Source organism: Mauremys reevesii, linkage group 19, assembly GCF_016161935.1.
Source record: "Mauremys reevesii isolate NIE-2019 linkage group 19, ASM1616193v1, whole genome shotgun sequence".
Classification (NCBI taxonomy): Eukaryota; Metazoa; Chordata; order Testudines; family Geoemydidae; genus Mauremys; species Mauremys reevesii.
In genome coordinates, this window is record NC_052641.1 from 24,393,618 (window position 1) to 24,420,462 (window position 26,845).

General features: G+C 46.0%; 1 protein-coding gene across 6 annotated transcripts in view; it reads right to left on the bottom strand.

The window, feature by feature from the left end:
- MAPKAP1 (MAPK associated protein 1) overlaps positions 1-26,845 on the bottom strand; it is a 164,915-nt gene that overhangs the window by 28,663 nt on the left and 109,407 nt on the right. For 5 of the 6 annotated variants that reach the window (XM_039506740.1, XM_039506738.1, XM_039506744.1 and 2 more), the window contains one exon: positions 4,409-4,516. The exons of the other annotated variant lie outside the window; for it this stretch is intronic. In XM_039506740.1, the coding sequence (XP_039362674.1) occupies positions 4,409-4,516 (108 nt within the window). The remainder of the gene's footprint in view (positions 1-4,408; positions 4,517-26,845) is intronic. 6 annotated transcript variants of the gene reach the window in all.

Genomic DNA, 26,845 nt, shown 5'->3' on the forward strand with positions numbered 1-26,845 from the left:
ATTTTCACTATGTGCTTGACAACAGGAGATGTGAGGAAACAGGCTCCAGGGAGGTCAGATGCCCATCTCCTGATCATGGTTTCTAGAAAGAAATAAGAGGCATGTCATTCTGATCTGACACACCCACGGTGGGGACACAGTTATTTATGAGCCAGACAAAAAGGGGTCTGTTGCTTCTTAGGAGCCAGGCCAAATGTCACAATAACACACACAAATTACATATATGAGAGCAGAAAAAATTCCACCATTGCCTTAGGGGTTGTGTATCTGAGAGCCCTGGAGGTGGCTTTTCCCTCAGGAAGAACCATGAGGTCTGAGACAGACCTCAGATAATCTCTAATGAGCTGTGTTCATTCCTCTCATTATTTGTAGGGCACTAGTGCTTAGGAGTGCCGCTATACCTGTGCCAGGTGTCTGGCCTGGAAGAAGAGGGAGCACAGCTCAGCTGGGAAGGACCATGAAGAAGAGCAGACTGGTGTGATGGTGAGAGAGAAGCCTGGCTGGGCCCAGGAGCTGACTGGAGGCTGAGGTCTCCATGCCTCGGTGGAAACTAGGCATGATACAGACTATCTGATTTATTACCAGGAACCCATTGGTGGGCATTAAGACAAGCTGGTGCAGCTAGGGTCCACAAGAAAGGAAGGGGACTGAAAACAGAGCCCAGCACAGCCAAAGGTTCTTTTGGTTTGTGTTTATATTGGACTTTCACCTGAGGACTCCATCACCCCAGCAGGGGGTTGAACTCTCTTGGTGACTAGGCCGGAAAGCTAAGCCACCTCCATAACCAAAGAGTGCTGAAGACTCTACTGGGGAAACTGAGGCAGAGCTACTCAGTGCTGTGCCACAACACCAGGGAGAATGCAGGGACAACACCTACACCACAGATCAGTACAGAAGTAAGGTTTTTGTTCATGTGCAAAGCTGAGATTTCTTTGGGAAGATCACCCTCACTAGCATTATAACTGCACTTAGTTCAGGCGATGAATAACAGAATGAGGTATATCATCAGAAGAACTGATTTTCAAATGGTAAAAAAGATAAAACAGTAAAAGAAACATCAGAATGGAGGCACAAGTCTAGACATTTCTAGTGATGTGCCTACAAGGCCTCCAGGAACAAAGCATGGAGTCTGACTCAAAACACAAGGCATTAGCTGGCATGTGAAAATGACAGACTGCTAATCTCAAAGATACTACAGAAGTATCAGCTGTAGTATGGCTACTTAAAATATTAAATAGATGACATATTCAAGAGCAAGCAAATATGTATTTCCTCAATAAAACAAAAATACAAGGTTAACTCCATTGCAAAAATGTCCCCTTATTACTTTAATGTACTAGTATATTGCTTAATGAAAGTTCTTAATTGTAATTCAATTAATTACATACAGAGAGTCCCCAATTACATTTTCCAATAAGACATTGGCTTTGGTACAGGTCTAAAGGCACTTAACCAATTTTAATATATTAAGACCAATTTCCCTTGAATACTAATTTCTACCTAATGGTAAAATGAGAAAGAGGAACTTTCCAGAAGCAGGATGGAGAGAATAAACTAAATTAGCAATGAGGAATTTGCTGTTTTCCATAAAAGCATTTCACATAGCAAAATACAGGCATTCAGTTTAAATATAAATCTGAAAGTAAGTTAAAAAGTTCCAAATTTGGGAGATTTGTTTATTCGTTTGAGAGTCTCTAGTAAATGTTAGACGTTTAGGAGATTTCTGCACATGTATTTCTATTAATGGAAAGTTTTCTGTTTCCACTTAATCCCATGAAATATAAAGTATACATTCGCCCAAAGGAAACTGGCATCTATTTTACTAGCATCTGTTTGGCTCCATGTGAAAAAAATAAATGAGCACATTTAATAAATAGCTCTTCTAATCGAGATTCTTCTCTATCCGAATACATAACTAAGTTAAGGAGAAATCGTTTTAAATCAGACCTAAACATACAATATGGCTAATTCTATTTGACGTAAAGTTTTGATTTACACCTATCAATTTCTGTTTTGCATTGTCCCAGACCTATAACCTATGCACCAGAGTTGGAGCTGATGAAAACCAATGATTAAATTATTATTTTATTAACGAACACAAGTAATCACAGACTCTATTTGACATCTCATCCAAAAGATAGCACCTGCAGCACCCCAAGGCCAAACGCTGCCATCCAAGTAGTGGTTCTGGGTCACCGTTTTAGGCAGGGCACTGTATGTGGTTTCAGCGCAGGCGCCATGAGCTCCTTAATTAACGACGGCGTGGCTGCTCAGTTCTTCTGTTAAGTTCGCTGAAGCCTTGGGGCTCCTTACAGGAATGGGCATCGGGGGGAGGGCACTAGAGCATCAGCCTCCACAAAAATCTTTCAGGGAAAAGCTGCAGGGATCTGCTAGACAGCTGCTAGTGGCTGAAAGAACTGGAATTCAGGTGAGTTTACTTTCTCATTGGGACAGTGTCTCAGCCGCCCTAATGGGAGAGTTACCACTGCGCCATGCTGGGGAACTGGTTCAGTGCTGACCAGAGGGAAGGACAGGGCCACCTAGTGAACACCAACACCCAGATGTTTCTTAGAGGCTTCCCATCCACGTACTGACCTGGTATGACCCTGCTTAGCTTGGGGGAACTCAGAGGATCTCACCGCAGTTCTCATGGCTGTGGGCCACACTATGCATTCTTGCCTGGTACTGTACAGATTGGTCTGGAAGTGCAACGTGTGCATTCAGCTTTGAATCAGACAGTTCAGGGTCAAGAGTTTGGTTATATTTTAAATGAAAGAGGCAAGATCGCCAAAAATATGATCAATGCCGGCTTTGGTTCAGGAAAAGAGCTGGTACATGTAAGAACAATTTAATATTACACTGTTTGCTTTATGAAATGTAAATTTCATACAAAAGGAAAAGTTCAGAGATATACTCAAAGAAATATTAAACAATTCATATATAAACCCCAGGATAGGATTATGGGACAGTCTGATTTACTTAACAAGATTAAAACTACTGTGTTTGCACATTCAGGGCTGGTCTTCTCTATGGGGAGACTTGATCCCTGCTGCATCGATGGCAGCAGCGTCTTTTACCGGGTCTAGTGAAGACCCACTAAATCGATGGCAGAGTGCTCTCCGGTTGACCCTGGTACTCCAGCTCTCCGAGAAGAGTAAGAGAAGTCAACTGGAGAGCGTTTCCATTTGAGGCAGTGCAGTGAAGACACTGGGGTAAGTCGACCTAAGTTACGTCGACTCCAGCTATGTTATTCACGTAGCTGGAGTAGCGCAACTTAGGTTGACTTACCTCCGTAGTGAAGATAAGCCCTTAAAGAAGCTCTTCCAACTTTTGTAGGGTTTCTCCCTGAAGTATTCTAGAACAAAAGGGCACAGAAATAAAGGTGAAGCATGAAGAAGGTCTCAGGAGCGAAGTCCATCCACTCTGAACACGGGAGCCAGGAACATGAAGTCTAATCTCAACTCTGACACTGAGTTGCTATTAGTCAAGTCATTTCAGCTCAAAGTCTTAATTCTGCCATTCGTTAAATCGGGGACAGCACCACATACCTGGCACGAGGTAGGAGTTACCCCACTAATGCTCCATCACTTTTCTATGTCAGATCCTTCGTGGGGAAATTCAGGAAGAAATGCTATAGCCTTATAAGCATAAATGAAAAGATTTAATCTTTGTAAGGAAACCAGAAACCTCTTAGCATGGGTTTAACAGATCATACATGCCACCAGTTTTCTGACTAATGGAGAGAAAAAAAAGTGTTGCATAGAAGAAGTGAGAAGAAAACTAAACTGAGAGCTTGGCCATTGGGAAAGTTGGAAAGACAGAGGGATGAACCAAAAGGGGAAAAACTTTACATTTGTCTCCAACAAATTTTGTAAAACTTATAAAAACAAAATAAAACAAAACAAACCCCAAAAGTAATGTTTTTGCATATCTGAAGAGAAAACAATTTGTCCCCACACTTAGATAAACACCACCTCTAAACCTCTGCTCTAGTTACAGCTACGTGACTAATTTCTTTTAGAGGTTAAAAGCTGCTGCTTCTTGGGCAGCAATATTGACATGGTAAAATGTATAGCAGACCAATAACTTTATCCACTAAATAGTGCTTGCAACAGAAAAAGCTTTATATTTCAAGTGTTTTTCACAGTTGGTCATAACTTTACAGAACAGAGTTTTAACAGAAAAAGATTAATCAAGAAGTGATAAACAGGATGCAGACTATTTACCAAAAGGTATGAAATCAATCATTTCACTTTGGAATATTCTTTTGGCACAGTTGAAAAGTGCCGTAGGAAACAGAGCCTCTTCAAAACTTGCTCACCCAGCCGGTACAGCCTGTGCTCCAGAATACATAACTTATGTGAGCTTAAGCAATTTACAAGAGCAAGAGTGAAAAGGGCAAACATACTGTTCTCTCGGACAAGGCAGAATTCCAAAGTGCTCTGGCTCTCCAAGGTACAGTCTAAGTCTACTGGGACATTGGGTTCACTCTGCTTCTCCAGACGATACTGAGGACCTGAAACATAAAATAACTTGTAAAATTCTCTGGATTCTAATTAAAAGACAGCTCATCAGGGTCAGTTAACAATACTTAAACTCAAGAGGTAAAGTTGATGGTTGTTTACGTCTCAAGTTCCTGTCCACCAGGAAAAAAAATAGTAATAAAGTAGTGGAGGATGGGAAGCTTAGAAAGTGCATGGAAACAGACTATCCCAGTCACTGCTCACAGTCTGACATTTCCTGCCTGCTTCACTGCCAACAATTACTTCTGACCTACACCCAACTAGCTCTATGTACCCACCTGTATCCCCACCCAGGTTCTGGCAGTAAGGTTGTTTATTTGGACTTCAAACTGTCCTTAGGAAAAGTAAAATGCAGCTTTCTTTGACTCAGTCTTCCCAGCTATTCTGTTGTGAAAGGTAGTTGGCCTGCACTTTGCCTCAGAGATGGAGCTATTCTCACATGCTGTCTGGAAGCTGAAGAACATTCTGAAGAGAAGGCAGATGCACTGCAGTATAGCTAAACAATTCCCATTTAAAGACACACAGTGCTACTTTGCTTATCTGAGCGCTTCCCACTCCCAGCCCAGCATAAAAAACTATGCATTCCTTACTGCAGGCTCAAATGGATGTGCACGCACGCACATGCGCACACACACGGATTTAAAATGGCAGGAAAGGTTGTGATTGTATTGATGAGCCACTAAAGCAAAGGTGACCATGACCGGGACAATAGAGGGTCTCAGAGTGTATGCTGTACCTTGAGACAGTTGGGGAGCAGGCAAAGGTGGGTGTCGATTTGCAAGAGAATTTATATTATGGATTTCATTTGATTGTGAAACTCAGGTCTATAATCCTGGGATATTTCTTCTTCCTGCTCATTTTGTGTCTTGTGACAGCCTAGACTTCTAATGCTCACAAGACTGGCACTGCCATTTTAGACATTAGCAGTGGTGACCAGTGCTATTTTCCACATTAACTTAAGATAATGTGACAGCCTTTGTACACAGGAATGAGCCTTTCCAGTTATCATTGTTTCTACAGTTTCAGGTAGCAAGTCCCAATGCTAGATGGAGTCTGATACCAGTCAATACCTCAATGGCTGTAAGAAGCAGCAAGGGTCACCGGTATATATATGAATCCATCGTTCTACCAGAGAGCTGAATACTGTTAGCATTACTGTTGAATATAAACAAATGCAGTAGATATGGGGATTGAATCAGATACAAATGTGGACTGCTGCTGTTTCAAACCAATTATTTTCATATACATTTCACTTAACTAGATTTTTTCCCTAAGATTCAAGTGTCAATCTCCCTATACCCGTTAATTCAAAGCACTGAAAAGAATGGTGTTTATCTGAAAGTTAGTGTTTTCCAAGCTATAAAAAGTATTTTAATAAATGATCGTGATGAGAAATAGATGATGTCTTCTTGTGTCTTTCATTCCTACACACAGCTGTACACCTTACAGTGAAATAAAACTACATACAGGGAACACTTCTCCCATTAGTGAAATGAAACCATTTCTGGCGTGTTACAGAAGGGCTGTTTCAACAGCGCACAGAAACACTATGCAACGAATTAGAAGAGTATGAAACATGTAACTTCTGTAAGTGAAACTGCAGAGGAAATGTAGGTAGCAGAATGTCACTTCCTAAGTAGACTGATTGGAACATCACAGCTAATACCCCCACTCTTGCAAAAAGTACCATTGGGGTGTTAATGAACACAAGTGGCCAGGACAGTGGTGGGCAACCCATGGCTCATCAAGGTAATCTGCTGGCTGGCTGCAAAACAGTTTGTTTACATTGACCGTCTCACTGGGCTAGGACCTCTGTTTTCTCTCTCAAAAGATGAACCAATGATTATGTAGTTTGGTGCACAGTTGCTGTGAGTCAAGAAAAATAATTTTATCCAAGAAACCCTTTCAATTAGTAAGGTATGTACTCAAACCCTGATTCCTTAACACACAACACGAAGGATAGCACCAGTCATAGTGGATGAGTGCCCCTTGATGTATATCAGGTTGCTACAATACAAATGACGGCTACAACACTAGTACTTTCAGTTAGTGTTACTGCTGTGTAACAAAGCTGAATGGTGAATGTCCAGTGGAAAACCTCTCAAATGATTCCACTGGAAAAAAAGCATTTTAAGAAGGCTTTTAATACTTTAAAAAGCTAATTAGCCCATTTGTGCTTATTTTTAAAGTCTTTCCTTCTGGCCCCCAAAATCTGGCCAAAAATGCCACTGATAATTTAAAGAACATCTTTAATTTCTAAGGCAAACAGAACTATTAGATTAAATCATTATTTTCATTAACTCTCTTTGGCCATGCAAAAATTTCAAAGTAGCTGCTTTTACACTGCAAAGCTACCTAAACAAGGAAAAGCTACCTCTGTACCTGTGACACTTAAGGTCTGTATATTGGCCCGTGCCAGCTGATTTAGGCTCACAGGGTTCTAGCTAAGTGGCTGTTTAATTGTGGTGTAGACATTCTGGCTTGGGCTATTGCCTAAGCTCTGGGACCCTCCTACCTTGCAGGATCCTAGAGCCCAGGCTCCAGAATGAGCCTGAACATCTACACTGCAATTAAACAGCCCCTTAGCCCGAGCCCTGCAAGCCTGAGTGTCTAACTGCAGCATAAAAATACCCTTCAAGCACAATATCTCTCAATGCACACGTCCCATCAAGGCAAGAGACGCACAAGTGTCCACAATAAAAAATTGTTTTCTCAAGTCACTAAAAATAGCAGCTTGTCTATCAGGCTGACTACGTAACTACGTCTTTTTAGTGATACGAAGGGTCTCTAAACAGGATTTTAATACAGCAAAACTGTTAAAATTGAATCATGAAATATATTCCTTCTCTATTAGTGGCTACGTATTTCATATACTATCATAATTCAAAGTCAGTAAAGCATTCGGAAATATTTAAAACATAAAAAATTTAAGCCTTTTAGCCTCAGATGGCACACCTCAGAGAGGGAATTTGTTAGCCAATTCATTTAAATTTACTACAGCATAGTTTCAATTACGGCTCCTCATTGTATTTCCCCAGAAGCCATGTGAAGAGCACACCGCATGTTCCGAGTGTATTTTGCTCTTGAAATAGTGCATTATTTTTCTGTAAAATGGAGTCTCCTTATTCCTGGTGACTTTCAGAACAGATGCAGGGCCAGGCTATTTGCAGGCCGCAAGAGGAAAGCACAACTATTCCCTCTGTGCCCAGCACAATCAGCAACCGCACATGTAGCTGGTTCCAAACATTTATAAAACAAATTGCACTCCAAGAAAAAGCAGAGATGTTTTATCTAAGCACAAATAGCAAAAGGAGCAAAGTATGTACGGCACCATCTTCCTTTTTCTGCAAGACTTGAGCCATTGCAAATCTGTCTCAAACACCGAAAAAAAAATTAAGGCCTGGTTTTGTCAGACAGAAGGAAAAGCGGAACTTATTGAGGATAAACTTCAAATAAATACCAAAATCACTCACTCAATCTGGGTTTAAATGTTGTCGTAGGTGTTTAAACTGACAAGGTAAAGGAGATTCAGACAGAGTGCAAAACGACCTACTTAGTCCATCTTGCTGTAAGGGAATAGTAGAGAGTAATCTCCAATGGTCCCCAAACAACATTCGTCCGCTACAGAATATACAGAATGAACAAAGTGGGTAGACAACTTTGTAGCCTCTGATCTGAATTTCCATGAACTGGCTGCTTATATCCAAATCTTAGTTCTTAATGTCAAACTGTCTGATTCCAAAACAGAAAATCTTGCAGCATAAGAGAGATGCATTTTGAAAATCCTTCTCTATTTGCAAACAACATAAGAGATCTGTGCTGCAGAGATCAGACCAGCATTAAGGTTATTGTAATTTTCTTAACAGACCATAATCTGTACAATGAGAACTGAAAGAGTGTATCATGTGAATCCCAGATCCATGAGTACTTCAAACCTGGTACGGTTTACTCAGTTTTCCCACATGCTGCAAACTAGAACCAGGCCCGTGTACAAATGGAAATATTTTGGGAAAAGGAATGTATTCCTCAACTCTCAGTATCTGTGACCCTTTTTAAATAAATTGAAGCTAGCCGTGTGCTAATGGGACTTTGTTTATTTGATTTCCAGCAGATGCAGAGGGCAGAGAGGAGAGTTGAGTCTCAGGGTACGTCTACACTACGGGATTATTCCGATTTTACATAAACCGGTTTAGTAAAACAGATTGTATAAAATCGAGTGCACGCGGCCACACTAAGCACATTAAATCGGTGGTGTGCGTCCACGGTCCGAGGCTAGCATCGATTTCTGGAGCGTTGCACTATGGGTAGCTATTCTGTAGCTATCCCATAGTTCCCGCAGTCTCCCCCGCCTCTTGGAATTCTGGGTTGAGATCCCAGGGCCTGATGGGGCAAAAATCATTGTCGCGAGTGGTTCTGGGTAAATGTCGTCAGTCACTCCTTCCTCTGGGAAAGCAACGGCAGACAATCATTTCGCGCCCTTTTTCCCTGGATTGCCCTGGCAGACACCACAGCATGGCAACCATGGAGCCTGTTTTGCCTCTTGTCACTGTCACCGTATGTGTACTAGATGCCGCTGACAGAGGCAATTCAGCAGTGCTACACAGCAGCATTCATTTGCTTTTGCATGATAGAGATGGTTATCAGCCGTTCTGTACCATCTACCATGCCATTGTAAATTGGCAATGAGATGACGGTTACCAGTCCTTCTGTGCTGTACCATCTGCTGCTGTCAAAGGTGCCCCTGGCTGAGATCCGCCGGGGGCGCAAAAGACAAAAATGGGAATGACTCCCCGAGTCAATCCCTCCTTTATGGTATCTAAAAACAGAATCAGTCCTGCCTAGAATATGGGGCAAGTGTACTACAGAACCAGTGTATCAGAGAACCAGAGAGCACAGCCGCTCCGTGTCAGATCCTGCAGAAATGATGAGCTGCATGCCATTCACAGGGGGTGCCCCTGCAACAACCCCACCTGTTGATTCCCTCCTCCCCCAGCCTTCCTGGGCTACCGTTGCAGTGTCCCCCCATTTGTGTGATGAAGTAATAAAGAATGCAGGAATAAGAAACAGTGACTTGTTAGTGAGATAAAATGAGGGGAAGGCAGCCTCCAGCTGCTATGATAGTCCAGACAGGACATTAAGCAGTGTGGGGGAGAGGAGCCCAGCATCCCGCTGCTATGATAGTCCAGGCAGAACAGAATCTTTTCTTTACACATGAAAGGCGGGGGCTGATGGAGCTCAGCCCCCTGTTGCTATGATGAAGATGGTTACCAGCCGTACTGAACCATCTACTGGGAATGATCAGGAGTTTTTTACCCAGGCGCCCCCGGCTGATGATGAGGACGGATACCAGTCCTTCTGAACTGCACCATCTGCCACAAGGCTGATGATGATGATGGATATCAGCCATATTGTACCATCAGCCACCAAGGAGGGGGGGCGAGGATGCTGCAGTTGACTGCTGCAGCATCGCGTCTATCAGCAGCATTCAGTAGACATAGGGTGACATTTAAAAGAGTCAAGAGAGGATTTTTTTCCCTTTTACTTCTGGGAGTGGGTGGGTGGGTGGGGGGGTAAATTGACGAGCTATGCCCTGAACCACCGCGGACAATGTGTTTGACCCTACAGGCATTGGGAGCTCAGCCAAGAATGCAAATGCTTTTCGGAGACTGCAGGAACTGTGGGATAGCTTGAGTCCTCAGTCCCCCCTCCCTCCCTCCATGAGCGTCCATTTGATTCTTTGGCTTTCTGTTACGCTTGTCACGCAGCAGTGTGCTGAGTCCCTGCTGTGGCCTCTGTCTGGAGATTTTTAAAAAATGCTCTGGAATTTCGCCTTCTGTAACGGAGCTCTGATAGAACAGATTTGTCTGCCCATACAGCGATCACATCCGTATGGTCCATGCTGGAGCTCTTTTTGGATTTGGATTTGGGACTGCATTGCCACCCATGCTGATCGGAGCTCCACGCTGGGCAAACAGGAAATGATATTCAAAAGTTCGCGGGGCTTTTCCTGTCTACCTGGCCACTGCATCGGAGTTCAGATTGCTGTCCAGAGCGGTCAGTGGTGCACTGTGGGATACCACCCGGAGGCCAATACCGTCGATTTGCGGCCACACTAACCCTAATTCGATATGGTAATACCGATATTAGCGCTACTCCTCTCGTTAGGAAGGAGTACAGAAACTGGTTTAAGGAGCCCTTTATATCGATATAAAGGGCCTCTTAGTGTGGACGGGTGTGGCATTAAATCGGTTTAACGCTCCTAAAACCGGTTTAAACGCGTAGTATAGACCAGGCCTCATTCTCCCTTTTCTTCCACCTCCACTGGGTCCCACTAGGGCCCCCAACCCAACACCACAGAGCTTTCTATGGGCACAGCTCCAGGGCGCCCTCAGACTCTGGGTTCATCTACCTCCAGGGTGATCCACACCAGTATACACCCCACTTCACACCCCTTGCCTTCTGTTTAAGATTAGAAGCTCTTATTTGCTGGTGAGATGCCCGGCACACTGATACGTTGGTAATAATAGAAGTCAATTTTGTGAAATGAGTTACATGTAGTTTTACATACTGCACTCCCACCCACCACCCAAAGCTGTGGTTTCACCATCACTTGGTAATTCCTTAAAGGACCTTTCTTTTGCCTGAGGCTGTGTGAAAGACGCACACAAAGAACAGGGGAACCAGTGACATTGACTAGATGCGGTGTAGACCACAGATAAGAATGTATTTTTTCTAAATCTCAGTTACTGTCATTTTAGGTGTGACTGGTGACAACAGCAGGCAAAAGCAGACAACAGTATGATTTCTAAGTTGACTCCATCCCCATAGAATTATTGCTGAACCAGATATAAAGAATCATGGAGGGAGAGAATTAAAAATCAGTGCTCGATAGCAGCTTATCCTCTCCCTATGGATCACAGATTCCCCAGGCTCTGGATCCATGTTGAAGAAGAAAATGACTTCCATAGGCTCAATGCCATTTTTGCTCAATACACTCCCTGCCAAGCTGCATGGCACAGAAGGCGCCAGCAATTGCAGCTGGAGACCTTTTGGAGTAATCTTGCCAGTAGTGAGGCAATTTTGAAGCAAATTGTGAATTTTCGCAATTCTGTAAAATACCAAATTATTATTAATAAATATACAGTCTGACTGCAAACGAGATACTAAGTTTAAGATTGAACAAATGAAAAACCGCAACACTACAGGGTGCTGCTGAGGCAATTTATCTTGGAACAGATTCTTCAGAGAAGTGAGTATTATATAATTCAGAGTGTAAATGGGTCTTTAGGCAGTACATACCCTTTAGAAATAGGTTTAAAATGTCAAAAATGTGTAGAAAGCTACATGACCTCTACGTTACAACAACAACAAAAAATGTAAGGGTGATTCTATGGAGCGGTTGTATTGAGTAAATAGAAAACTCATTTCAGATGTTCAAAAGATGAATTTATAGTGGAAATATCATGTAACTTAATGGTCTAATAACAAAATATTGCTCTGGGCATTTCAAGAGAATTTCCAAGTTATAATACCAAAGTTGGATTTTTATGGATTTTTGTAATCCTGAGGCAAACATTTCCACACACAAGTTTAAAAGAAAACCTTCAGAACATGGCATATGAAAGGTAAGTGGCATTGTACCTCCATTTAACTATTTAACTCTTACCTTTAACTAAAAGGACTATTACTTTAGCATACAGCTCAGGTCTAACTGCAGCAGATTGATACAGAGGTTCAGTATATTTTCCACACACTACTGTTAGCATGGGCAAAGATGGACAGCAGGTCATTTGCGTGACATCTCACCATCAAACTAGGAGTGGAGGTGCTAGGAGGAAAGCTGCTGTGGGCAGAAGACAACTATGAGCCCTCCAAGCCCCATCCCTGTTCTGTTATTTCACCAAAATACCCCAAGGGAATGACACAGGGAAAGGGCAATCAGGGCAGCTGGGGAGTGACCAAACCTGGCATATTAGTGCACCCAATGAGAAAGGAGTGAGGTGGGTATGAACCAGGAGTGTGATCTGAACTAAGCCAAAATGGGAAGAGATGAAGCAGTTATACCTGAAAGCAAATAATTTTTCATTCAAAGACTAGAAGAGATTAATTCAAGGGTACAATACATACCCAATAGGCTAAGCTCTCTTTAGCTCTTGGAGGAGGTGCTAAGGTTGAACCCCTATTCCAGCAGACATTGCAGACAAGTTGCCTTGGGCACACTGATCTTCTTAATTTTTGGACCACACTGCTGGGCAAAATATCCTGCAAATATGAGCAAGTGCCTAAACACAAAGAATTGCAAAAGCTAGCACAGACAGAGCAACTCTTCTCTTTTAGCAATGATTTTAACACACTCACTGATCAATAACTGTTGAACAACTGTACTAACTTCATCACAAAGGCAGAACTATTCATTTACAAACAATACTCTAAACATCTTGACTGCAGACATCAAACTTGCATGCAACATTTAAATGCATATAATTATATAATGCACAATCCCACCAGTTAAAATGCTTATTTGCCCCTCGGTGTGGCTGCTAGAAAGATTTGTACTGTACTATGATATTGTGTTAAACATTGCAGCAGCTGCCTCTTCAAATAGCAGGAGGATCATTAGGAATTTTTAAAAAAATTACATGAAACAAAGTCATTCTTTAGCTTCCTATGGCACAATATAAAATTTACCCTTGGTGATGAGAACCGCAGAGTATAATCAAATTAAACAATTCCCTCAAAAAAGGAGAAAGGCCACGCCTATTACAACAAACCATGCCTACTGCCTAGTGAAACTGCAAAGCCTTCAGAAAGGGTTTCGAAAGCCTGACCCATCAGTTCTAATTTTTAAAACTTATCCTTTCAGTCAAGACTAGAAAAAGGCCCATTCCAACTTTTATCTTTCCTACAAAGTGCTGTTATCTTGGTCTGATGTCAGGAGCTTTATCTCTCTTTCTGCTGACAAGCAGAGAGGAGAGATAAGATTGGGAACGAATCTCACTTCTCTGAGTAAATAAATAATCAATACTCATCTAAATGTAAATGAGAAAGTATCCCCCTCTGATAACAGGGCTCTTATCAAAGAGCCAATTTTCTGCAGACATTTGGCCTCAACCAAATCACCATCATTCAGCCCCAGCCTAATGGCTAAAAATCGTAACTAAATTGAACCGATCACCAGAGATCAACTAAGTTCAGCCACGGCTACTTCAGGTTCAAATGTTTTGGAATGCAATTTTGCCCCCATTAACTTTCAATAGCAATGAAAAATACACTGGTCAGGGGTTGAATGTTCACAATAAACAAACTCAAACACTTATTTTTTTAAAGTGTTTAAACAAAAACCAAACCAAACCTCAGCTCTGTGTGCAACCAAATAAATGTTACAATAAGGATAAAAATGGAGATGGGGGGGGAAGACTTAGCTCAATGTTTCAATCTGTGTGGAATGCTGAGAGCTGTAATTCTGCTGCCAAATAGCAATTCAACTATTTAAAGACAGGTAGAAATAAAGAGACAGACTAGATTAAAATGTCACTGAAGAACTAAACCAACGTCTCTCTCTACAACATTCCCCTTATTTATTCCTATCACCAAAGCCTTGGTCTATGCCGGGGTGGCCAAACTTACTGACCCTCCAAGCCCTATACAACAATCTTCAGAAGTTCGAGAGCCGGGGCTCAGGCCCTCAGTAGGCGACTGCTGGGCTCGGGGCTTCAGCCCCACTCCAGCTGAAGCCCTGAGATCCCCTTCTCTGCTGTGCAGAAGCCCCTATCCCACCACCCTGCTGCAAGACAGAGATCCCGACCTCACCCCCAGTCTGGTAGGTGGAAAATGGGCATGCGGGGAGGGGGGGGGGCTCTGCGAGCCTCACTTTAACAGTAAAAGAGCCGCACGTGGCTTGCGAGCCACAGTTTGCTCACCCCTGGTCTATGTCCTGGTCAGCTCCTGCCTTGACTAACGCAACCCACTTGTCCCTGATCTTCCCGATCTGCACCTGCAGCCCCAGATTAGCCAGCTTGCTTCAGCTACAATCATTCTCCTCACCCAGTACAGGAACCATGATTCCTCAAGGCCCCGCAGTGCTTTGTGATCCCGGTGACATCCCAAAGCCCTCATCCTTATTTCCAAGGCCCTGCACACCTTGACTTGCCTCCCTACCTCCCTACACAAGAGTCTCTCAAACTTTTGTACTGGTGACCCTTTCACATAGCAAGCCGCTCAGTGCGACCCCTCTTATAAATTAAAAACACTTTTTTTATATATTTAACACCATTATAAATGCTGGATGCAAAGTGGGGTTTGGGGTGGAGACTGACAGTTTGCGACCCCCCATGTAAGAACCTCCTGATCCCCAGTTTGAGAACCCCTAGCTCACCCTGTGTGCTTCCCTCTCTGCTTCCATACACAACTGCTCCCTTCTCTCATAGTGCCCCCTATAATGCTGTCTCCACGAGGGAATTCTACAAAAATATTCCCAATGCAGCTTAGTGGGAGGGTTAGTGTCAACTTTGTGTTTTTACCATTGTGTTTATTAAGCCTGCTGAGGCTAGTGGCACAACTGGGTCTAGATCCCCAGGACTCCTGAGTCCTACTCCTGTATCTGAGCCAGAGGACCACACCAACTAACTATAAACCAGTTCTTCTGTGCTAATCCCCTTTGACTGCAGCATAGTACCCAGGCAAGTGTTAACTTCCGCATTCCAAGGGGGAAATACCCTCTCCCCACTCATCCTCTGCTGTGGCACAGCAGGAAACAGGAATGAAAAAGGAGGAACCCAACCATCCTGTAGGGGAAAGAGTAAAGCTGAATCGCTGGCTGCTTGTGCTGCAATAACTCTCCTGCGAGGTGAAGACATGGTTCCCGACAGCAACCTGTGAGCTCTGCAGCAGCAGGAGTGATGAGACAAAGAGAAGCGGGGTTTGGCCAGATACATCCTCTCTGATTACAGTGAAAACCCATGTAGAGGTGGGGGGTATTTTATTGGTGGGGCAAAACCCCATTTCAAAGTAAGGGGCCTCTTTGTAAGAGCATCACCGTTCCCAAGGCTTTTCGCCTTCATTCACGGTCACCATCCACATGCTCCGCATGGAGTGAGTCCTTTCCCCGACTTTTGCAAAGCCTTTCCCTGCGACCCCCTCAAACTCTTCCACACCTAGCATCCATGTCATAACTGCCCCAGGGAGACCGAGCGTGCCTGAGGCAGGAGGATTATTTCAAGTGTTCTTTAAAGTACTGTATGTATTTGTGATGCTACAAATACTCATGAAAACAATGAGGAATTTAAAGTTTGCAATCATCCCCTGATGGCCAAGACAATGGATGCATGACAGACAGTGGATGGTCAGATGCAAACAAGAGGCATTTTCCTCCACATCACAGCTCTGCTCTAGCTTAGTGGAAGAGACAAGGGATGGGTCTGTGTGGAGCAGGCGGGGCAGTGGAACAGAAGCCTTCAGAGAAAACCAGTTGATAAACATTCAGTGTCGATGTCTGAGGTATTTCCGCATTTTAATTTTCTCCTTTTCCAAGTAAAGATGATTTATAACTTTATTGCTCCAACCCTAGGTTTTGAAAGTGTGATTTCTTTTGAGTTTAAACTGCACCTATATTTATTATTCTTGTTACCACTTTTTTTATTATTGCTATAGAAAACATTTGCTGGAAATATGTGATCGCTATTACAAGGCCATAAAAAAGAAGAGAGTTTATGTATTTCTATCTTTTCAAATAATCTGTCAGAATTTATCAATTGCGCTAAGTATAAGGCTACTGGATTCTAGCCTTTGCGCAGCTGGCACGTGTACAGCATATGGAAGAGCTGAAATAGTTTCGGGCTAGTCCACACTACCCAGGCTCCGCTGATACAGCCGCACCAGTCCGGCTCTGCCAGCAGATCCCCCTAGTATAGACGCAGCATATGCTGACAGAAGGAGTTTTTCCTGAGGCTACAGTAACACCACCTCCTCGAACAACATTAGCACTTTTCTGACAGCACAGCAGCATCTACTCTGGTTTTGCCAGCATAGCTATGTCAGCTTGGGGTGTGGTCTTTTCAGATCCCAGACAGACACAGTTATGTCAACAGAACTTTGTAGCATGGAACTGGCCTTAGTCTGGCTACTCATTCAATACTGATGGCCAGCTGTGCAAACTAAGGCATTACTTCCTCTTCTGGAGAGGCTACATTAAAGTGTGGCTCACTAGAAATACAGGTGAGGATTTGGTTTTGCCACTAAAGTGAAGAACTTGACTGTAGCATACCAGCTTGAGTACTGAACCCAGAATGTAAACAAAAGAGAAGTGAATAGGCAGAGGCAATAATACACGGTGAAAAACCTAGGCTTTAAGAAAAGACAGCTACCTTTCCCATAACTAGTGTTCTTCGAGATGTGTTGCTCATGTCTATTTCACAGTAGGTGTGCGTGCTCCATGTGCTCCGGTGCCAGAAGTTTTTCCCCTAGCAGTATGCGTAGGTGAGCGCCCCAGCGACCCCTGGAGTGGCACCTCCACGGCACAGTATAAGGGGTGCTGCGCACTCCCCCCACCCTCAGTTCTTTCTTGCCAGACAACTCCGACAGAGGAGAAGAAGGGCGGGACGTGGAATAGACATGAGCAACACATCTTGAAGAACACCAGTTACGGAACAGGTAACTGTCTTTTCTTCCTCGAGTGATTGCTCATGTGTATTCCACAATAGGAGATTCCAAGCGATCTCAGTTGGCGGTGGGCAGGAGTTCACAGACTCTCGGAACGGAGCACAGCCCTGCTGAACCCAGTGTTGTCCCAGTTCTAGGAGACAATCGCATAGTGCAAGGTGAACAGGTGAATGGAAGGCCACGTAGCAGCCCTGCAAATGCCCTGAGTGGGGACAAGGGCTAAAAAGGCAGCCACTAGGCTTGCGCCCTAGTCCAGGGTGAGGGGATTCCTGCCAGGTCATAACCGGTACGGATGAATGAGGTAATCCAGTTGGAGAGCCGCTGAGTGGAGATTGGCCGACTTTCCTTGCGTTTGGCTGAGGCAATGAACAGCTGCTTTCTGAACGGCTTAGTCCGCTCCAGGTAAAAAGCCAGAGCCCATCTCACATCCAGCATGGGTGATGCATGGGGCTTGGGGCTGAAGACTGGCCGAAAAACGTCCTGAGCCATGTGGTAGGCGGAGACCACCTTCGGGCGGAACGAAGGGTGTGGGCGGAGCTGGACCTTATCCTTATGAAACACCATGTACGGGGGCTCGGAGGTCAGGGCCCTGAGTTCAGAGACTCGCCTGGCCGATATGATCGCAACCAGGAAGGCCACCTTCCACGAGAAGTGTGACCAGAAGCACGTGGCTAGCGGCTCAAATGGGGGCCCGGTGAGACGGGCCAACACCACTGCGGGACAGGGCGCCTAACAAACGGAAAGAGACGATCCAACCCCCTAAGGAATCGGCCAGTCATAGCATGGGAGAATACCATGTGGCCCTGCACCGGTGGATGGAAGGCCAATATGGCCACCAGGTGCACTTGACTGATGAGGCACCAGGCCCTGGGCTCTAAGATAGAGGAGATAGTCCAGAATAAACTGGATCAGGGCGGTCACTGGCGAAACACCCTGCTCGTCCGCCCATCTGGAAAACCAAGACCACTTTGCCAAGTAGGCTCAGCGCGTGGAGGGCCGCCTGCTTTCTAGGAGGATGCACTGAACCCCTTCCGAGCACATCCTTTCCTCCCGGCCTAACCATTGAGCAGCCACGCCAGGAGGTGGAGTGCCGCTAGGCCGGGGTGGAGGAGGCAGCCCTGGTCCTGGGAGAGCAGGTCTGGGTAGGATAGCAATGACCACAGCAGGGTGACCGCCAGGCCCGTGAGGGTCCCGTACCAATGCTGCCTGGGCCACGCCAGGGCAATCAGAAGGACCGGGGCCTTTTCCATCTTTCTTTTCCAGAACCTTGCCAATCAGCAGGAACAGGGGAAAAGGCATAGAGAGACTGGCTTGACCAGGACAGGAGGAAGGCATCGGAGATAGCGCCATGTCCCAGCCCCACCACTGGAGCGGAACCGGGGACAGCGACGGTTCTGCCGAGTTGTGAACAAGTCCAGCTGGGGAGTTCCCCACACTTGGAGAAGTCTGTGCACCATCTCTGGGTGGAGAGACCACTTGTGCTGAGAGGAGAAGTCCCTGCTCAAGTGATCTGCCCACACATTCCGGGCGCCCGGCAGATGGAAGGACTGTAGGCAGATGTCGTGAGCTATACAAAAGTCCCACAGCCTGAGGGCTTTGCGGCAGAGGATTGGGCCCTGCCTTGCCTATTGATGTAGAACATCAAGGCCGTGTTGTCCGTGAGGACCCTGACCACCTGGCCCTGCAGGTGCGAGCGGAAGGCCATGCACGCCAGCCGTACCGCCCTAAGCTCCTTGACGTTTATGTGGAGGGTCAGATCCTGAGCCGACCACAGACCTTGGGTCTGAACGTTCCCCACATGGGCCCCCCATCCCAGGTCTGACGCGTTGGACACCAGTTCCAGCAACGGGGCCCTGCTCCTGAACGGGATCCCTTGGAGCATGTTTCTTGGGGGGACCACCACTGTGGGGAGGTGATCACTGGTTCGGGCACTGTGAGGACTTTGTCCATCCTGTCCCTGGCCTGGGAAAACTCCGAGGCCAACCAGGTCTGGAGGGGCCTCATCCTGAGTCTGGCGTGACGGACCACATATGTGCATGCCGACATGTGACCCTGGAGCTGGAGGCACGCTCTGGCTGTTGTCACCAGAAACCCTGTGACCGTGTCAATGAGACCCTTCAGGGTCTTGAACCTGTCCGGTGGGAGGGAGGCCCTGGCCAATGAGGCGTCCAGGACTGCCCCGATTAACTCTATGTGCTGTACCGGGACTAATGTGGACTTGGTGTTGTATACTAACAGATCCAAAGTAGTGCATGTAGACAGAAGGAGCGCCATATGATCCCACACCTGCGACCGGGTGCTGCCCTTGACCAGCCAGTCATCCAGATAGGGGAAGATCTGGACCCCACGGTGCCTGAGGTAGGCTGCCACCACCAACATACATTTCGTGACTACCCTGGGGGCACTGGACAGGCCAAACGGGAGGTCCGTAAATTGGTAGTGTTCCTGCCCCACCGTGAAACAGAGGAAGCGTCTGTGCCCCTTGAATATATGAATGTAAGTTCGCGTCCTGCAGATCGAGGGCAGCGTACCAGTCCCCGGGATCCAGGCAGGGGATGATGGAGGCCAAGGAGACCATGCGGAACTTGAGCTTCACCATGTACTGGCTCAGGCCTTGCAGGTCCAAAATGGGCCTGAGCCCCCCTTTGGCCTTCAGGATAACGAAATAGCAGGAGTAATACCCCTTGCCTTTGAACTCCCCCAGAACCGCTTCCACTGCTCCTAAGCCCAGGAGCCGCCCCATCTCCTGCTCGAGCGGAGCCGCGTGCGAGGTTGTCCCCCAGGAGGGACAGGGTTAGAGGGTGGTTGGGAGGCGAGGAAGTAAACTGTAGGGTGTAGCCCTGGGAGATGGACCCATCGGTCCGAGGTCACACGCGACCACTCCGGGAGGAAAGCACACAACCAACTGGAGAAGGGAAGCTTTATTGAGGGTGGGTTCCTGATGAGAACTGGCAGGGCACTTCCGAGCATCCTGTCAAAACTGCCTTTTCCCCGCCTGATGGCCCTTGGAGAACCCAGGCTGGGGGGCAGACTGAGACTGCCTCTGTGGGCGCCTCTTATAGTCCTGCGACTTCTTATAAGCGGTCTTGTATTTTGAATGGGTGGCCTGAGCGAGAGTCTGCTGCGGCTTGAACTTAGGCTGAGCCGGAACACAGAGACCCAGAGTCTGGAGAGTCGTGTGGGAGTCTTTCAGGCCATGCAGCTTTGTATCCATTTGTTCCACAAAACAGGGCTTTGCCGTCAAATGGGAGGTCCTGCAGGGAGGTTTGCACCTCGCTGGACAGCCCAGAGAGCAGGAGCGATGACACCCTTCTCATGGACACCGCGGAGGCCCTGGACCGCGTGGCCGTGTCCGCTGCATCTGAAGCTGCCTGCAGGGTTGCCCTGGCAGCCGCTGTGCCCTCCTCCACCAGCGCTTTGTACTCCTTCCTGTCACGCTCCTGGAGGGAGTCCTCGAACTTGGGCAGGGTGCCCCACAGATTGAACTCATACCGGCCCAGGAGAGCCTGGTGGTTCGCCACCCGTAACTGGAAGCTCGAGGACGAATAAACTTTTCTTCCAAATGAGTCCAGCCTCCATCAATCTTTATTTTTTGGGGCAGGGGCTTGTTGGCCCTGCTGTTCCCTGTGGTTGACCGACTCGCCCACCAGGGAGTTAGGAGCAGGGTGGGTGTATAAGTATTCATGCCCCTTGGCGGGCGCAAAATACTAACAAACATTCTGCTCTCTTAGAGATGGGGGCCAATGAGGCTGGGGTTTGCTACAGGGCATTTGAAATTTTCACCACCCCTTCATAGAGGGGCAAGGCCACCCTGCCTGGGCTGAGGACAGTACATTAAACAGGGAGTCCGAGGGCTCCTCCACCTCCTGTGCTTGATGCCACCCTTTTTAAGAGTTCTTGGTGGGCCCTAAAGTCTGGGACGGAAGGAGGAGGGGCCGTAATCACCTCATCCAGGGAGGATGACGAGGCCGGCGCGGTACTTTATGTATCCACCAGCACTGGAGGGTCCACTACCAGGTCGGTCTCCGGGCATGATGCCAAGAATGTACGTTCCACCGATTCCTTCCTCGGAGGTCTGGAGAGGGAGGCTGATGGTCCTTCTAAGGCTCCGGCCACTGAGCGAGCCCCCTCCAGGGACTGCGCCGGGGCCCATGGTGCCCACTGCTACCACTGGGCCAGCTACGGGGGCTGGTGCCACTGCACCTGCTGTGGCACCAGCGGAGCTGGCTGTTCGGACTGGCCCATCGATGGACGACTACGAAGGGAGGCCGGGCTGACATACGACCTGCCGCTGTCCCCAGACCAGGAGGAGCGGCGGCGCTGGGAGCGATGCCGACCACAGGACCGCAATCCTGACGTGGAGGACCGGTACTGTCGGTAACAGCTGCTCCGTGATCAGCTCCAGCAGGTGGACCTGCGACGGTGAGATGCCGGCGATTCATGCCCGGGGCTGCGGAGGCGGTGCCATGACGGGGTCCTAGAGTGGGAATGACGATGTTCGTGCCGTGACCGGCTGCAATAGCCCCTCCGAGATGAGGACCTTTGGTGACATCTGCCTCAGTCCCATCAGCATTCGCTCCTCGAGGCAGAGCAGTGCTGAGAGTCTCGGTCAGATGGAACCCAACCAGACAGCCTGGTGGGCGTTGAGGGTGATTCATGTGGACTTTGCCCTGAACAGTCACTGGGTGGCGAAGGCATTGGGAATGTTCCCTTGACTGAGACCAGTACTGAGCCGGCGATGACTGCAATGATCCCAACAGCGGCTTGCCTCTGGAGCGCGGGGCTGACATCCCGGGTCGCCTGCAGGGCCTCCAGCGCAGAAGGCATCCGGACATCTGGGGAGGCCTGCTCTGAATGGGCCAGGCTACTCCACTCGACTTGAGCTGGAGGCCTAGAGGCCGGTGGGGATCGAGGACTGCCCGACATGGGTCTAGCCTCTGTCCCAGGTTTATTCTGGCACCGCAGCGAAGAAGGCCTCTTCCTAGCTTTCTTGGTGTGGCCTGTGGACGGGGAGTGGTGCTGACTAGTCGATGGCGCCTAAGGGTCGCCGTGCACCGACATCGCAGTGCCCAGTGCTGACTCGGAGTGGCACGCCAGAGCTGGGGTCAGCACCAACTCCATCAGAATACCACGGAGCCTAATGTCCCTTTCTCTCTTGGTCCAAGGCTTAAACGACTTCCAAATCTTGCAGCGATTGCTGAGATGGGTTTCCCCCAAACAGCATAAACAGTCCGCATGTGGCTCACTCACTGGCACAGATCGCCTACAAGTGTTGCATGACTTAAAACCTGGGGCACGGGGCATACCGTCCACCACTACTAAACCACCACCAACTAACTAACTACAGGTACCATACACTGAACGAACAAGCAGTTTTTGGGGACGAGCTACAGCAAAGCTTGAGCAGAGCAGTTGTGAAGCATCTTCACTGGTGGTAAGAAGGAACTGAGGGTGCGGGGGAGCGCGCAGTGCCCCTTATACTGTGCCATGGAGACGCCACTCCAGGGGTCGCTAGGGTGCTCCCCTACAGGTACTACTAGGGGAAAAACTTTCGGCACCGGTGCACGTGGTGAGCACGCACACCTACTGTGGAATAGACATGAGCAATCACTCAAAGAAGAATAGATAGGAGATCGCAGGCCTTCTACTGGGGAAGACTTCTTGGAACATTATGGAAGAGTGAGTTTCACAATATGCTTGGCAACAGCAACAGGACAAAAGAAAAATATGTAAACAATTTGAGAGGAAATAGTTTAAAAGGAAGAATGTTTATATACAATTCTAAATCCTGCTGCTATGAGAACATCTTAAAATCTGTTTATTTGTTAAAAATCTCAACACCTCCTAAGCGGGATAAAGATTTTGATCATTGCAAATTCAGGTATCATTTGTTAAATACAGACATTTAAAGGATGAAAACAAACCTTTAACATTATGTACTTACATCAGATTTTTCAATCCAATCTGTTTTTCTTAACTTGCACTGCTGTGACATTACCAAATTTTACATATAGTTATCTGTCGCTCTCCACAGAAACGCAGATGGTTTTTGTGGAAATAAACAGTCATTTATTTGAAACAATTGTAAAATAGTTTATGGAAACCAGTGGTGTAATGCATTCAAATAAATGCCAGAACTGGCTGATGGAGAGCCAAGGTGTTAAATCACACTGCTTAAGAATTCAGCTGTGGGAAACAGATAGTAAATCCAAAGTGACAGAATTTCCAGTGATGGCAAAGGTTTCTGACGTCTAGTCCGGTACACAAAAACTACAGCAGTTCAAACCCATTTTACTTAACGCTACCTTGACAGACAGTGAAATTAAGAATTTAGTCAAAAGCACCTTAAAATAAATAAAGATGGTTCATTTATGTGCTGTTCTTCTGTGGGGCATAAAGCATGCAGCAATGCTACTGCAGCAGACGGGAAGTAATATTAGTAGAAGTACTGATTTGTTGTTACAGGCTTTAATTCTTTTTAAGTAAACAGTATGTATTTTAAATATAACTGGGAAATGTATGAACTCATGATGCTTTGATCCATAATATAACAAGCTCATGGTAGGAACATTATATTGGGGGAGGGATAGCTTGCTAAACCCAGGGTTGTGAGCTCAATCCTTGAGGGGGCCACTTAGGGATATGGGGCAAAAATCAGTACTTGGTCCTGCTAGTGAAGGCAGGGGGCTGGACTCGATGACCTTTCAGGGTCCCTTCCAGTTCTAGGAGATTGGTATATCTCCATTTTTTAAATATATATATTGTAATGAAATTTTTAAAAAATCACAAATTCAGGAGAAAGTGTCAAGATAATCCTCTTTAACTGCCACTGGGAGGGGAGTAAACACCTCAGCCAGCATATGCTAAACCCACCCCATACTCTGCCCATCTAATGGGTAGCTCTCATCTAGGCACTTTGTATCCCATAACTCAGACTGTGGGGTTAGTTGTGAACTTGGTACATCAGCAAAAGATCTTCAGATTGCTGACCTGAATTATAAAAAAACCAAGGAAGGTACTTTTCTCCTGATTATAGACATGGAAATGTATCAGGATTGCAATACAGGCTAATCTGGCCACATAAATACTTATTTCAGGCTAAATGAGGAACATACACCAAGCAGGTTGTTCCGTGCAGAGGCCTCAGGTACACTGAGAGGACCTTTCTTCAGTACTGTAAAAACAACTCCCCATCCAAATGCTGAGAGCGGAATTTAGAACATGCCATATCAATTACGGTTTTTTTTTTACCACTATGGACAAAATCAGTAAATGGGAGATTTCATAGTGTCTGTTTCATGTTAAGCTCAGAGACGAGCCCAGATAATCTGATCAGCAAAACTGGTTAGTGTACAAAATCCCACCAAGTTCAACATACTGGACTAATAAAATCTGCTTCTATACTAGCAAATTGTCCCAAAATCTTTATTCACTGTTAGCTGTTCACAACATATGGCAACATCTCCTAGCCATCCCAGTGTCTGGCTGAGATCAGCACAAGGGTGAGGAAGAGCTGGCTGAAGTTACAACCCTAGCAAAACAGAGATGATGCAGGTAGACAGAGGGAATTACTTGGAAGAGCTTGCCACTATGGTGCTGTCTCCAGCAATTAAAGATATATTTACCCTCTCAGAACACCAAAATGGCTGAAGGGATTTTGCTAATCTTAAAAAAGCACCTTCTGGCAGGGACCAAACAAGGAAACTTCAGTCCCAAAGGTGACTTTTGGAGAGCTATGAACATGTGTGAATGGGGGCTCTGGCAGCACAACGGAGCTATAAAACAGCCACGTATAGCCAGGGGAGAAATCCTCCCTGTGGGAGCTGTGTAGGGCTGAACAAACAGCTCCCTGCAGCTCCTAGCATCGGGGTGTGTGGGAAAGGGAGAGACCAAGAGAGAGGGCAGAGTGGTTCTGATTGCTCCTGGGGATTCTAGGCTGCTCAGTTGCCCTGGGAGGCAGAAAACCACCTTTTTGTCCCTCTCTTCCCTGCAACATCTGCACTCCTCAGTGCAATAGAAGTGGCAAGGGGTATACAGAAAAACAACTGACCAAGGGAATTAGGCCTATTAATGTTCTTTTAATCATGCCTGCTCTAATGTGAAAAGCCCCTTAAACAAACAAAAACAAATAAGAGAATTACTGAAGTCCAGACAAAAACTATTCTAAAATGGAGAGTATATCAGTAATTAAGGGTAAAACACCTTACAGAGATATTGCTTTCATTTTGGATAATTACAACATGAACCTAAGAAATTTACAGTTAAGGCTAACCTTAACAAAAGTCCAAATATGTAAAGACACAGAAGTACAGAATTAGGGCACTCAGACAACCTTTATACTGCCCTGTCATAGAATATACAGAGTTCCCATGTAGTTAAAACTCACTGAAATCTTGTCTCTCTCTTTTTATTTTTATTTTTTTATTTTTTATTTTTTTTAAGGATTAGTGGCCATTTTTTTCCTGTTATTCTTCATAACTCAAAGTTTCTTCTTCAACAGAAACCTTGACTCTATCTTTTAGTGTCACAATAAGGGGAAAATACGGAAAAAAAACCTAATACATCTTTAAAACTCAGTTTAATCTAATCCAGGTCCACTAGCACTAAAATGCCTTAATCATAATTATGATTATCTCTCCTGTCCTCCAACTTCTCCCTTCCTCTTGTACTTCCTAGCATTCCCCTGCACCACTACCCCACAATTTCCCTGCCTCTTCACCTTCCTGTGTTATCCCATGTGTGCACATGCATACACCAGTTATGTCCTATAGGCATAACAGGAACCAACAGCTGGAAGCTGAAGCCAAATTCAAATAAGGCACAAGTGTTTAATGGTCATAGTGATTAACTATTGAAACAAACTACCAAGGGAAGGGGTGGCGTCTCCATCTCTTGATGTCTTCACATCCAGCCTGGGTGCCTTTCTAGAAGGCTTTATGCTTTAGTCAAACATGTTATTTGGCTCAATACAAGGATAACTGGGCATAATTTAATGGCCTGTGATATACAGGAAGTCAGACTAGATCTCCTGGTTCCTTCTGGACTTAAAATCTATGAATCAGTTTCCCCGTTTCCTGCAACCCCCCCTAAGATCCTCTGCATGTGAACACCCTAGTTTGCCCCTCCCTCTCCAGGCCTACCCGCTGAGTACATCTGATGCAATGGGTAGCTTTGGAAAAGATATTTAGGACTAATGGTAATTTTTTGCCATAATTCTTCATAACTCAAAGTTTATCTTGCCATAAAGAATTGCCCTCTATCAAAATCGCCACCACTTTCCATTGGTCTTAATAGGACTGAAGCCACAGCTACCCACAGGGGATATGGTGACCCCCTCCCCAAATCAATAAGCAGAAGGAGATACTGTAGCAGCATGAGAAATACCCTCTCAAAATGGCCACCAACCAAGGGCAACTATGGCTTCAGTCCCTTTGATTCTCCAGGGGGAATTCTGCACCATTGTGCATGCATAATTAATGAGCCATGCATATTTTTATTTTTTTGCACAAAAAAGTTTGTCAGAATGTTGCTGCAGTTCCGTCTTTTTCCCACCAGAGGGTGCTGTAGTGCTAGAACACAGCAGCCACTCCCAACCAGCTAGGGAAGAGAAAGAGCCTGACTTCTTTGCTGCAGAGCCTGAATCAGAGTGGAGGCCCAGTGCCACA